The sequence below is a fragment of the Camponotus floridanus genome, unplaced genomic scaffold (genome assembly GCF_003227725.1).
Source record: "Camponotus floridanus strain SB8 unplaced genomic scaffold, Cflo_v7.5 scaffold74, whole genome shotgun sequence".
Lineage (NCBI taxonomy): Eukaryota > Metazoa > Arthropoda > Insecta > Hymenoptera > Formicidae > Camponotus > Camponotus floridanus.
The window spans coordinates 514,470-529,224 of record NW_020229843.1 but is presented as its reverse complement, the minus strand read 5'-3'; the positions used below and the strand labels follow the sequence as shown (position 1 = coordinate 529,224).

Sequence of the window (14,755 nt, the reverse complement as noted above, 5' to 3'; positions counted from 1 at the left end):
CTCTGGAATATGGCTACGTGGTTCTACTTGTAGACACAGTTGACGCTGTTCAGGCTCTTCGTTGGTCTTGACAAGTCGATATTTATTTTACATTGGTGGTCGCGAAGTTTACGAGTTTTCTTGGAAATTGTATTCAATTCAATTGCGTTTGAACATGGATGATGCCGCACCAAGTGCATCGTCTTCGCAATCCGCGACAGCGAAATATCAAGAAAGAATGAAACGGCTCAGAGATCTTCACGCTAAGAGGGTGAGCTTGCAATCAATGAAAATTAACCTGTGTGAAAGATATCTTATGAAAATTTTATAATTTAATTTCTTGGAATTGGAATAATCAATATCACTTTAAAAGAATCAAATATTTTTGAACATCTTTTTCTCTCTTTATTTATTGGATATAATTTAGGTAATTCCAGCTCCAAATTACCCAAGACATGTATATATTAATCTATTAAAATATATTATTTAAATGTATATATTAATCTATTAAAATATATTATTGGTTTGTCTACATCTATATCATTCATATTGATTCAACAGAACGAAGCCAGAATGCAGAATCACAAAGAAGTTGTAGAGGAGGATAAGAGAAACAAGTTACCTGCTAATTGGGAGTCTCGCAAGAGACAGGCCGAATGGATAATGCAGGATGAAGCTGCTAGAAAAGAGGCAGAGACTAAAGTAATATAGCAGATGTCAATGAAATCTTACATTTTTAGATATATAAATACTTATTTACTTAATTTGTACTTTCTATAGGGCGAAGATTATGAACGGAACAAATTGCTAAACATTGACGCTACAGAAGCAGAGAGAATAGCTAGGAAAAAGAGGAGCAAACAAAATCCAGATCCAGGTTTCTCAGATTATGAACAAGCAGCGATACGATCATATAACAGATTGGTGAAAAATATAAAACCAAATATGGAAGCCTACGAAGAAGCAAAGGAGAAGTTGGGACCTGCCTTTTATGGGGATCGAAATACAATATTGCATGGCTTGCACGAAGATAAAAAAGAAGCGATAGACAAAATGGTCACCAATCTGGAAAAACAGTAAGTAAAATTAATATTTTATAGTAAAAATCTTTGATAACTCATGTTTCACACTTTCTTTTTTTTTACAGAATCGCAAAAAGAGAGAAATATAGTAGGCGTAGAATGCATAACGATGACGCGGATATCGATTACATTAATGAACGTAATGCAAAGTTCAATCAGAAACTGGAAAGATTCTACGGCGAGTATACTCGGGAAACAAAGTTGAATTTGGAAAGGGGTACAGCTATATAATGACGGAATGTTGTTACAATTATTATAAATATACTTTGTATTTTATACGATAATTTTTATACAAATAAGAATCTGAAGAAAAGGAAATTTTGTAGTTAAATGTATCTTTTGTTATCAGCACTTAGTGTGAATTGTTGATACGCGAAAATCTAAATGTTCTAGAAATTTCTTTAGAGAAAGAGAAATATGTCAGGAAAATTATCCAATTAGTTATTTAGTGTCAACTTGAAAACAGAGACTTTACAGAGCGAACTAATTAAGTAATAACGTGTAATATACACACTAATTGCAAATAAAAAATTAAATTATTACATTAGTCACATGTTCTATTATAATCGCTTAGAGCCGCTACAAAAATTTATTTAATTTAAATAATATAATTATATATGTACAGTTTTTTTAAAATTTCTAATTCAGTTCACGTCATACCACCCAACTGTGCACTGTACCTGAAAAAATAATATGTAGAAATAATTATTTTTGAAGATAGTATTATATTTGATAAAAATATTAATCTCATTTCAACAAAAGCGATACTTACGTCTTGGCGAAAAATTGTGATGATGTGTTACTCGTATATGAATATCTTGCGTCTCCCCTGAAAATTAAAAATCCACTTTATAGTAATGCCATAAAATTCGATGAAGTGTCATACATAATTATTAAACATACAATGCTTTTCCTTACCTTAAATTAGTTAAAATATTTTTTGCTAGAAAATATTAATGCTATATCAACAATGTTAATGCTTAAAAACAGGTAAAAAATATATAATTTGTAAATCAAATGTTAATAAATCATGCAATATCGAAATCACACACGCATATTTAACAAATAAAAACAAAGCCGCACACATCTTGTTCTCTTTTATTATGCTAAAAACAAAATCAAAATTAATTATAATTAAGTATACAATTATATAACAATTATATAACAGTTTAACAATAGCTTTTTAATACTTGTTAAAAATTTCTGAAAAGTATAATGTGATGATTCGTAAAAGTACTGTGATAATAAAATATATCTTTTATATAAGTACTTCATCGCGTCGACTTTAAAAGTTCGAATAATGAGCGTTTAATCCGTCAATTGTGAAATAACCTTATAAGTTTTCACAGAGATTATATCACAAATAAACAACATGCTATTAGGCAACAAGTTATTCTATTCCAGGTGGCTGGAGTGGTATTGAAGGAGGTTCAACACGATCATAACGAGCCGCTGCCGACGAGGACGACGACAACAACAAGGTTGATAGCATCGTTTCTGGCGACATGCCGTGCACTGTACCTGCACTATCGCTAGGGGTCAACAGTCTCGGCATGTCGCACTCCTCGCACTTGTTCATTAGCGGATGATTGTCGAAAGTACACATAGTGCAGACCCACGATGGCTCGTCCCGTTCATTATCGCTCCCGATTGTCGTCGGTTGTTCCGATTGCCACACTGGAGGTTGACTCGGCAAAGGTGGCGGTATATTTAACGGTCTTGTCGGCAATGGCTGGCCGGTATAAATGCTCTGATAAAACTCCTCGTTGGTTTCGCCCAGTGGTACTAAAAGCACAATTATTCGATCTACTTACGAATTGCTTATAACTTTATATGAGATTTTATTGTGACAGCACAATAAAAAGTAAATACCTCGTCTGTCTGACCATTGATCCACTTGATCGGCCAACCTATCACACTCGACCTGTAGCATATATATTTCGCTCCTTAGCCGTTTTTTCCGCTCCTGCAAAAATTTCGCATTAAAATACATATCAAAATGATATCATATCATGCATTCTTCTTTGCTGTACATACTTGAGGGGATACTAAAGGATCCATTGGTTTGGTGAGAGCTTGTACTTCCTTCTTCATCGCTTCGAGTCGTCCCTTCTCGACTCTTAATTCTCTGGCGAGCCTTTCTTTTCTAACCAATTGTTCCGCGATCAATTTCTTTTGGTGCTCCGTCACTAAAAATTTTAATAATATTTTTAACTGCCTAGACAGACAAAAGCGAGCCGAATCGCCTCAAAGCTTTAGTGCTTTAACTACAACGACTTTCTTATTCTATTACCTACACCGCGAGTGATGACATTGCCGCAGTCGCGATTCGTTAATTTTATTATATTACGCTTCGCTTTAGTACAATTTTATTAACCGTGATGATAATACGACTTAAAGTAGTTTTAATAGCTCTCGTATCTGCATAGATAAAAAAAACACGTGTTATATCTGCGTCATAAACAACATTATAATCGTATTTCTTCATTGATCGCGAAAAAAAGACCGAAGGCCACGGGTGCGTTTAACGCAGGAACGTAGCGGCGTTCAGGAAACGCACGAACTCTCGCGATCAGAAAAACCGGATCAGGTGGTCCGCGTAGCTGTAACCGCGATGTGCGGCTATGTATAGCCCGAAGCGTGGGGTCAGGAATGCGTAAATAACGTTCTCGGTGTTGCGTGCGTGGGAGTAGTACGTGCGACCGAGTGACTTCCAGGTAAATATACACGTGCGCGCGCTTCTGCAACGCTATAGCTGCAGAACTCGAAGTGGGAAAGCTTGTCGTCGTTCCGGCATTACTTTGACTCAACGGCGATCGGTTCTGATCGGAAGTGGACTGCGTATGATCCCCAACACTGGCACTGGAGGGAGATACGATGCCGATCGTCGTGGGTGCGCAAGGCGTCGTCGGGAGACTGCAAATTGGAACGATATTCGTTGTCGTTGGCGGTACAGAGGGTGTAGTCGGCGCGCTCATCGTCGTTGTCGTCGGTCTTGGCAGCTGGCTCGGCGGTCCTGGCGGAAGTCCTGGGAGCGATGCAAATGAAAAAAATTCTGGGTTAATTTTAGCAAAAGATTCTTTGACAAATCTTAGCAAAAGATTCTTTGACAATCTAGACGAGATCTTGCCTACGATTTTATTAAAGTTAATAGTTATGCATTTTATACTGATAAATTCTCCGCGTATACTTTATATATATATATATATATATATATATATATATATTTAAATTATATATATATATATATATATATATATATAATTTAAATATTATATTATATTATACGCACGTTTCTATATTTTTATACATGTATATGTTCTTATAATACATCTCTCTAGATAAATATCTTTTTTTAAAAGTATATATAAATTAAACTCTAGTAAAATTTATTTGAGCGAAGTGTGGCACAGTAGGCAGTTTACTAGCCTACAAAAGCAAAAGTCCCGGTTCGATTCTCGGTAGAACCGAAAAATTGTATACGCTTGCTCCTCTCTTGGAAGGCAGCGACAATCCACCGAGAAATCTTGCCATGAAACTCTTTCTAATCTAGCCGTTCGGAATTGAACAAAAGGACGGAGAACAAAGTTTATTGGCAAATTGGACTATATTGTCCGAAACGAGAAACGTACCAGGTGGCCGCTGTGGACTCGTTTGAGTTGACGGTAATAGGCTGTTGGCCATCGGAGGTCTTATCCTGGCCGCCGCCACGCTACCGACGTTTCCAGGACCAATGCTGATCTGCAGGCGGCTCTGAAAGCCACGTGGATCCAGGGACGAGGTCGAGTAAGTCAGGCTCGATCCTTCTGATCTGATATCGATCGGGGGTTGCGGCTCGGAAGAAGGCGGTCTGAGGGTCAAGCTGACCGAGGTGTAACTTCGCGTGTGATCGATTTGCGTCCCGGGCTTTCCAACGGCTAACAGAGGTTCGGCGTAATGAGGTCGTGGCACGACGACGAGGTCGCTTCGTTTACAGGTACCGATAATCGGTACCGTTCGAAAATCTGTTGGTGCAAAATTACAATTAAATGTTGGTCTACAATTTTATTTTTTCAATAATTTTCGCGACTTTAGAGCCGATGGCTAAAATCAAAAGAAGTCGACGGTGTATGTCCGCATCGAAATAAACTTGCGAACTGGTCCGTTCGAATTTCTGAATAATGATTGTGAGGCCTTATTATGAGCGCGAATAATAAAAATGATATCCAAAATAGTATCTCCAATAATGATAAGATAACGATTCCGTCTTTCCGAGAAGAAAACGCTTTACTATCCGCTTAATTATTTTTCACAACCGTAGACATCCTATTTATCTTTACGATTATCAGGAGCCAGATAAAATCCTCATTACGTGCCGCGATCACTTTTGATTCGATACCATCGTTTTTGATTTTTAAATTCGCTTAATCGTATCACATATTTAACGTTCGATACTGATACCCAGCTACTCTACAAATCTATTATTGAAATCTACTAGAAATATCTCGCTGGAGGAAATTAATTTATATTATTTTAAGAAATTTCCTCTTTAGACTCATATTTTTGATTTAGTCCACTATATAAACTGACGGAATTAAAGACGCTATGACGTTAAATATTGCGAATACGATGTCAATTTCAGCAACGACAGCATCCGTACCGCGATTGCCCGCGGGGCTGCAGGCGACGTTGACGTTGAGCTCGAAGCCGGGCGGCACGTTGCTGCCGTTGCTATTGACGGTGCAACCGTCGTCGAAGAAGCCGCGCGACGTGCAGACGGCAGGTGCGGACGACGGGGTTGTGACGAGGGGGTTCGACGACGCCGTGGACGACGTCGCGACGGTGGCGGCGCGGATGCAGCCTACGACGGGGGGGATGCAACGACGTGTCATACCGATGTCCAACGACGCCGGTCGATGAGGACGCCTGACGCCGACCGCGATGCCGCGTTGCTGTTGCTGTACCTGATTCATCGCGCAGCAACGTTGCTGATCTCGTTGTTGCGGCGGAGACGACGGCTGTTGTTGTTGTTGTTGTTGTTGTTGCACCCCGATGCAAGGGGCCGGCGGTGGAAACGCGCCCGGCGACGGACGGGACTCCTGGGTGGCCCGCAGGCTCCTCGCGCATATCTCCCGGTCGTGGCTGTTCTGCAACGCACACGTATCTATGGTCAGCGGGTTCATCTCTCCGGTGTTCATCTCTCCGATGAAATGTCCATTTTTCCAGATATCGGAGATATACCGCGGAACGCAGTTCGGGCTCGCGTTCCATGTCTCTTCGGCTTCCTCGCCGCGTTCCGAATTTGAACACGATTGCCTCGCGCGATTGCTTACAATTATCCCGGACATCGCACGTACATGTTTGTGTGATGCTGAGAAAGATTTGTATACAATATTCTAAAAACATCGGATATTTTGTAATTTCCTCGGCCAATTTGGATGCAATCTTTCATCGATGTTGAGGAAAACGGAAATATCATGGTTTATTATATTCCTTTCCAATTTTTATTGTCATATTAATTTTTACTAAGTCTTGATTTAAGATTTCGATTAAACTTAGAATTAATTTAAAAAACTTCTTTTGTCATTTATTTTATTCTAAAATTTAATTTAATTTAATAAAAATGTGTATTATCGAGAAAACATCATTTCCAAATCGGCTAAAGAATTTAAAAGCAAGAAGTATATCCATAATTCTGTGGAGAACAGCCTACTTAAATAAGATATACATAGGTTCCACGCTCGTGCAAATGGATTCAACGATATGCATGATACAGGCGAGGAAAGAGGCGAGGAGAGATTGCCAATTCTCATTAAATCGTACATCGTAAACCGTGTTAAGCGCCAGTTAGTCGTTATTGAGGCAATTAGGGAGACGCGGAGTTAGTTTTAGTGATTCTCTCTCGGGTGCTTGAGAGATATGGAGCTGGGGATGTTTAATAGGGCCACACTCCTGACGGACAAAGGCCACCTGTATACCTGGGCGATGCACTGGGAGACGACGTGATCAGGGAGCGCGGGGAACTGCTGCTTCAGCTCGTGGAACAGCTGCATGATAGTGATGTTAGAGCAGTGGCACTCCCCCATCGTGGGCCCCCATCCTCCTGGCAGGGCCTCTACCTGCAGGTGCCACGTATTATCGTTACATTTGGACGTCTCGCCGTGTCAAACCGATACAAAACAGTCGGTCGCCGATTCCCGTAAATTTTACGCTATTAATGGCTGACACGAGCCAAGAGGGTTCTCTCGTCTTTTGTAATGATCGTTGCGATAATGAAAGACGAGCCAAGAGTTCTCTCGTAATAACGCGATCCGGAAGCTTTCCCAGAAACTTGGATATTTTGTAATTTATTGTATAAGCGAGTTGGGCCGCATCCAGATCGAATCTTTGTAGACTTGCCGGGACGATCTCGACGATCTCGAACGACATCGCGTCTGATTGTCTGATAGAAAGTTGAATGAGAGCGTGAAAATGACGACCGGTGGACTTTCTATGACTCGATCATGTGCGATAATGACGGGAAAAAGATTAGAAGAAAGACCGTGGAACCTGACAATTGGGAAATGTCAAAAGTGCACACGCACACCCACACACACACACTTATTTTTTTTTCTCTCTCTCTTTTTTTTCTCTTTCTCTCTTTCTTTTTCTTTTTTTCCTTGGGAGGAGATTCGGCAGATGTAGTACGTTACTCTTGAAACTTGCCTTTACCCCTTCATGCCAAGAGAGACGAAAGCTTCCTCGCTCTTTCAATAGCATAATCTTATTGTATTTATAAACTCGGCTGACTAAGTCATTTTTCAAGAGTAACGCACAAGTTGAACAACGAATTGTTTTTCTCAATATTGGAAAGTCCACGTTATCTCTCCTTCCAGAAAGAATTTATTTATATTCTGCTACGTCATCTACAAGCTTACATTGTTTTCCCGCAAAGATCATAAATCGAAATACAATTGATATTATCGGTCTACTGAAATAGCGTGATTGAATTCAGATCTGAATTATAAAATATATTTCATTTATATTCTAATATTTATATATATCATTATATACAATGTATATAATGATATATATAAATATTAGAATATGTATATACAATGTATGCTTTTGTTAATACATATCTTTCTTGGAAATAATAATTAAAAAGTAGCAACTATATAAAATCATACGATCAGAAGAAATCTAAATATGTATGCTTACGCACGAGTTGAATCATCGCAGGATTTTTTGTCAAAAACTGCCAAAATCTGCGCGGCTAATTTGAAATTCTGACCTATTCCAACGACCGATCGTTCTACGACACCCGTTACATCGCGGAATTGGCAGCTACGTAGGAAGACGATAGACACCTGTGCAGTAAGGCACGTAATAGTGTCGCATAATTAGCCGGTACTGTAAAGACATGATGCAATTTTGCGGATAAGTTTATTTGCGAAAAAAGACGCTTGCGCGAGAATGTAACTAATCGCGACAAAAAAAATTTATAAACGGCATTATGTCAATAATAATAAATTAAAATATAATTAAATTATTATCCTAAAAAAATTAATATATATATATATATATATATATATATATCATAAAAAATTAATATTATCTAAATAAATATTACCTTAAAAAGAGGGGTAAAAATATTTATAAGAATCAAAAATATAAAAAATGCAATGACAATGATGACGTCAAAATATGCGCGCGAGACCAGTGTATATAATATTTGATAATAAAAAAAACGGAAAAAAATATTTTCTTCTGTAATAATACCGTCGACTTCTTTTTCAAATTAATTTTAAAGGAATGCTTTTAGAGAATGCAATGATTTACATTTGATTGCACTCACAAGAGCTCGATTTGGCAAACGTTGCGCGCGACGCCAATTCGATTGGAAAAGACTTTGGGGGAGACGAAAAAGCTTCGGTCGCATTCGGGATTCGCATTTGGCACACGGCCACGCGGTGAAATAAAGTGCTAGAGGGAATTAATAATCTTCGCCGTTTCCTTTTCTTCCATCTCGCACCTGGCGAGAGGGCGGATCGAGCGAGTGAGGCATCAATCAGAGAGAAAAGTGGCACGTGGCGCAAATTGTATACAATTTTGCATTATCTGTCGTTTTTCCTATTCTTAAATTAATTATACAATTAATTGGATTCAATTCGACATAGCTACATCTTCCATGCATCTGTATCTCTAGAAACTATTATACATATATTTTCCTCTACTTCTCTAGACGTAGCTTTCATATTTAAAAATACAGATTTTTTTTAGAATTTATGAGAAAAGATTGATGAGGACTTAAATAATGTTTCCTTTTTGCATGATAGAAATTTTTTATGCAAGAATAATCGTTTCTCCGGACATTATTTTAGATTTATTTAATCTTCCATTCCTACGCCGACGGTCTTTGGCAAGAAATTCACTCTCTTTCTTGAGATTTTCGAAATCAAGTCTATATGTAAATGAGCGAAATGCAAATAAATGCGAGTGGGCAGATGACACTCGAAGATGGTGGGCTACGCGAATTCGTTCCGGTCCCTGTTCACGAATCTCGCGCACAACCAGCCGAATAAATCAACCTGTTCGTGCCAAAGGCACTTTTTCAATGGCGTAGAACGTGATCAGATGCCACCATCGTGCGATAGATTAAACAGAATAATTATCGTGAGAAGCATGGATTCAAAATTAAACGTATAACAGATCGAAGATGAAGAATCTTTTCCACAAAATTATTTAAACCGGAAGTTAGCTCAAGCTTTTTAATAAAATTTCAATTTTATAGTTAATTATAAAAATAAATATAATAATGAAAATAAATGTACATGAACATAAATGTAAATTTGATACAAAATCAAGAAATAAGCTTTTATCGCGGTCAAATTTCGAAAGAGAACTCCATTTCAAGTTGTTCAAAGAATTCGTAGGTGGATAGAGATATATTACAGTTGAAATACTTTACATTTTCGAGCTTCACTTTTCCGGTAAGAGGATAAAATCGCGGCTGGGGCGAAGCAAGTTCCCTTATTGACAGAAAAACAGAGACAATTTATCGCGGAAAGTCGGAGCGTTTGTCGGCGACGGGAACGTTTTAAGAGGAGAAACGAAAGCGCCGTTCGCGTCGGGACAAGCGAAAAAGGAAAAGCGGAATTCCAGGCTGCCGAGAAGATATTTGTGTCATGAAATACCGAGGAGACACGCGCAGCGCGGCTGTTTTCGTCTGGCTCCGTGTAGAAACACGAGGAAAAGCGGTGGATTCCGCCCGGTATTTCCACACCGCGTCTTCCCTTTTCTTTTATTCTGCGCGGAATTATTTTTAAGCGCCGCGGAAATCCGCCTCTTCGAGAAATCCGAGCAGGAGTCCCTACAAAATCCTCGGTAGACCCGAAAGCGTCGAACTAACTAAACTATCGGGGATTATTTTGCGCAGGTGTCGCGAAAACAGACGATCCCCGCGTAATTTTCTGCGGAGAGAAGAGCGAGAACCCGTCGAAAGTCACAGATTCGGCGGAACGGTAACGACTACGAGTTGTTTTTTTATCGCCACGAGTTATATGACAGATTGCACGATGAGTCTTTGAAGTTACAAAATACGGCTGTCGGGCACCTGTTGCTTCGCAATAGTTACAGGAGCTAATTGCACGTAATAACGTTTCATTAGCACAGCGACGTACGAACGTAATGAACCGTTAATAGCAATTCAGAGTCGTGCTCTTCGTGTCTATTCTAAGATTCTATAAAGTTTCTTTGAATATTTCTTTTTACAAATATATCGGATATTTTTACAAATAAATTAGACATTTCACAAATTTGACATCACTATTCATCGATTCCATTTTTCGAAATTGTGTCAGTTGCGATAGTTGAAAGGTTGTTGAAAAGCCGGAGAGTCGATACACGATTTGATATTACTTGGACCGGTAAATCCGACACGACAAAAGCTAATCCGCGTCGCGGAATTTAAGTATGTCGGAGGCGTCAAGTCGGGTCGGCCACCAGACGAAAATAAGGAACCAGGAATAATAATTGACGGGCGAGACGCACCGTTAACGTTAACCAGATCCCTACGATAAGTCGCGCGGCAAAAATAAACGCCATCCATATTGAAAACAATATCGCGCTTTTTCCCTCTCGTGCGAAAATCCGCAAACCGTCGTCTTACATCTGTAAATATTTTACTGGACATTTCCATAATTATTAAGTTAATTAAATTATATTGTTAAATATATTTAAAATAATTCACGCGATTAATTTAGTTAAAATATACTTTTAATTCGTCAAAACGATAATTTAATCATCTCAAAGCAAAAACTGTGCAAAAAAATTTGTACAACCACCTTCATAATTACAGACATAATTCATCAATCGCTCCTAAAAATTGATTTTTCATTAAAAATCATTCAGATATAGATTATTTGTTTTTAAATCCAAATTCCATACACAACGTGCAATCATCCCGAAAATTTTCACAAATATTCGTCGCAAATTGTCTATTTGCACGCGTATCCTAATTGAATTATGAAGCGAAATTGCCGAGCAAGTTTGACGGCTAATTCACTTGCGATTGTACAATCTTCGTCGATCATTTCGCGGAGAAAACAATAAATATTTTTTTTATTAAAGAAAATACGATGAGAAAAGACTCTAGTAGAAATATAAAAATATAAACGTAATATAAGTGAGCGAAAAGAGAGCCAGAGAGCAGTAAGAAAAATAATATATAATTTTTATAATTAAAAAAGAATTTTATTGATATATTTCGAGCTTAAATTTGGATCACATACATCTTTAGTAAAATAAAAAAAGATTGATATTCAAAGTCATGTTTTGAAGTCAAAGGAATGTCAGGGTATCGATTCACAAATATTAACGCGATAAGTCTTCAAAAGGTGTCAGCTACAAGAAAGACGATACTCATCAGCAACAAAAATAATACGAAAATGTTGGTAATAAAATGTATCATAACAGATATAGCGAGTGAAATGCAGCTAGAAAAAGACGATAAAGATAAGAATCGAACAAGAAAATATATTAAATGTAGTAATGTAGAAAATGTAATATAAACATAATCGCTTATTAGGAAATCCAAGAGCATAAGTACATCGGATATCGGTTTTTTTATTTTGTCGAGAATGTGTGTCCAAATTTGAGATCGAAACATATCAATAAAATTGTTTTTTAATTATAAAAATTATATATTGCACTTTTCTTACTCTATGGCTCTCCTTTCATCTATTTATAATGTATTTGTATTTCTTTCTTTATTCAAAGCAGAGAAAGCTTGACTTTTGTCAAGAATAAAAGTGCCCGCGAAAAAATTGTACTTTGTCAAAGAGATTATTTTCTTAAATTTAGATTAAACCTACATAATTAAAAATCAAATTTATTAGAATTTATTAGATTCCTGAGTTGTAGGAATTTTAATAGATTTTTATCGCAAATAAAAAATAATACAAAAGATTGAGATGAATAATAGTATCGATCAAATTACATCTCTTTCGACGTTTCACATTAATATTGATGATATTAAAATGTTATATCGATAAAAGAAATCGTGACGAAGTAAAAATTGAAATTCTCCGGCAAATTCCTTTTAACAGAAATTAAAAATTCTACGCTCTTTTTTAACGATTAAACTTTTATGGTATACTGAGGTATAAGATTTGCGTGGGATTGAGATTTGATTTTGCGATCGAGATTCGCTCCAAGTTCAACACATCGTAGCGCATCAATCGGCGCCCCAGGACGTCTCAATCGCAGGAGACGAGCACCTGGCCCCGTTGGCCAATCGTCGCTAGTATGTACTCCGACTTTAAATAAACCGACGCAGCGAGAGATGTAACGCTTCACCGCGAGCTTGTTATGACAGGCACGCGATACATTTGTTTTATGGCGGAACGTTAAAATGATGCAGTGATACAGACTGCTCGCGCTGTTGTACAACTAATACACTTCGCCTTCTCATTTCCATCTCTTAGTCAAATAGAGAAGTGCATTCGTTTCATTTCGTGTTTCGCAATTAAAATGTAAAATATTTATTACGACGTCACGAGAGAAAAAATCCTATATTCTGTCGAAAATTCCATCTGCCATTCTTGTCTGTACGAAATGACTATAATTTACCTGATCATTGCATTTGAGGCGTAAATTTATTTCAGCAAAAGTCAGCGTAAGTCAAGAATCGTTAATGGATCGATTGGTGTTAAATGAAGCCCTCCGGTTTGTTTACGTTCGCCTCTGTTGCGTTTTTATACGCGACAAATAATTCTGAACCACGTACGAAGTTTGAGAGTATCGGCCTTCGAGTGATAGATTATCTCCATAAATCGTTTGCGCAATCATTGAAACCGATGACCTCGGCGAGCATTTTTCCGCGTCTGATGCAGGGCATCGGCGTAGACGCGTTAAAGATAGCCCTACCGGTTTCGCGATAACCTATTTCTGCGCTACGCTTTTTATATGTATATAAATAATATATGTGTATTTTCAGAGTGAAATAATTACAAGTTACACACACACAATTTTCAACAGCGTCGGAGGAGAGGGAAGCGAGGGAGGGAAGAGAGACGCAAACGAAACGCGTAGCCGAAGGGAACGATGGCCGAATCACGGCAGCGCATTGTTGTTGCGGCGTGTATCCATCCGATGCATTCCATCGCAGGTGTATTTTCGTGCCGCGCGGGGTATTCGAGTAAAAGTCAGAGCGCGCTCCGCACCGCGCACCTTCCTCCTCCCCTCTTTATCACGAGCGACGCCGCCGTCGTCCACGTCGCTGACGACGACGACGATGATCGGCCCAATTTTCAGACCCCTGCGATCGGCGATCTCGACACTTACCGGACGGCAACCATCGGAAACGTCCGACGAGCGGGCTGCGACGTTGTGCACCACTTCCTCGCTTCTTTTCCTCGTCGCCGCGAACAGCACCCACGCTTCGGCCGAAAGGCAGGGACCACCTCCTGGATGATCGCCCCTGGGATCCGCGCGCGCTTTATCGGAGTATCGTCCTCCCCGTCCCCCGGAGCTTTCACCTGTCACCGTTGTACACTCGCTCGCGTCCCGTCCTCCTTTCTCGCGCTCCTTCGCGTCGGACAGACTCGCGACGAGCCGAACGGCTACCGTCCGTCGGGGCCACTGATCAGCTGTGCACTGCGTACCGACCACCGCGCCGCGACTTCCGCTCGAGTGGATCCGCGACGTTTGCGCGCGCGATTCGACGCGACGCACGGCGTCTCTCGGCGCGAAAATGCCTCGGCCGATTTTTCGCGAGCGAGACGATCGCGGGTAACGACGACGGCACGAATCGCGATGGGAACTCGCGCGATCGCGCAGTCAAGATGGCGGCGCGTCTCTATTTATGAATGGGAGACGCGTCATAATAGCTCGCCGCGAAGAGAAGGGACGGCGATGCGTGCTATTTTCAAGCGCGTACGAGACGCGGATAGACGCGCAACGCGACGGATACGGTCCTCCTCCTTTTTTTATCCTCCCTCCGATCGTATCCAGTTCCGTAAATTTCTCTCTCGCCTTCGAGAGTTGGTCGAGTCTCTCTTTCGCGGAAAAAAATTGTGAAATTAGCAACACTAAAATTATCGAAAAATAAAGAGAATTCGCATAAAAGTTAACTATCTTATACTAATAATACTTTTTATAATTTCACATAATTTTACAGATGATACAATTTTGAAGGATTTTTTAAATTAATTTTTGTTGCATATTGTTTGTTG

The 14,755-nt window shown here is 39.3% G+C and overlaps 2 protein-coding genes across 3 annotated transcripts; one reads left to right on the top strand and one right to left on the bottom strand.

Moving 5' to 3' along the window:
• Positions 1-42: 42 nt before the first annotated feature.
• LOC105256181 (pre-mRNA-splicing factor Syf2) lies at positions 43-1,560 on the top strand. Its single transcript, XM_011265900.3, has 4 exons — positions 43-250; positions 541-681; positions 760-1,055; positions 1,127-1,560. Exons 1-4 carry the CDS (start codon positions 155-157, stop codon positions 1,290-1,292), a joined length of 699 nt encoding a protein of 232 aa, XP_011264202.1. The 5' UTR covers positions 43-154; the 3' UTR covers positions 1,293-1,560.
• On the bottom strand, positions 1,529-14,277 carry LOC105256180 (TGF-beta-activated kinase 1 and MAP3K7-binding protein 3). 2 transcript variants are annotated; one of them, XM_011265899.3, is made up of 10 exons: positions 13,866-14,044; positions 7,019-7,159; positions 5,701-6,187; positions 4,694-5,065; positions 3,862-4,089; positions 3,099-3,250; positions 2,934-3,027; positions 2,583-2,846; positions 1,834-1,890; positions 1,529-1,741 (listed from the first exon to the last, which is right to left on the bottom strand). In XM_011265899.3, exons 2-10 carry the CDS (start codon positions 7,124-7,126, stop codon positions 1,716-1,718), a joined length of 1,788 nt encoding a protein of 595 aa, XP_011264201.1. In that variant the 5' UTR covers positions 7,127-7,159; positions 13,866-14,044; the 3' UTR covers positions 1,529-1,715. The 2 variants fall into 2 exon arrangements, with proteins under 2 accessions (XP_011264201.1, XP_025269821.1); XM_025414036.1 differs by lacking the exons at positions 1,529-1,741; positions 1,834-1,890 and having other exon boundaries at positions 2,144-2,846; positions 13,866-14,277.
• Positions 14,278-14,755: the final 478 nt, after the last annotated feature.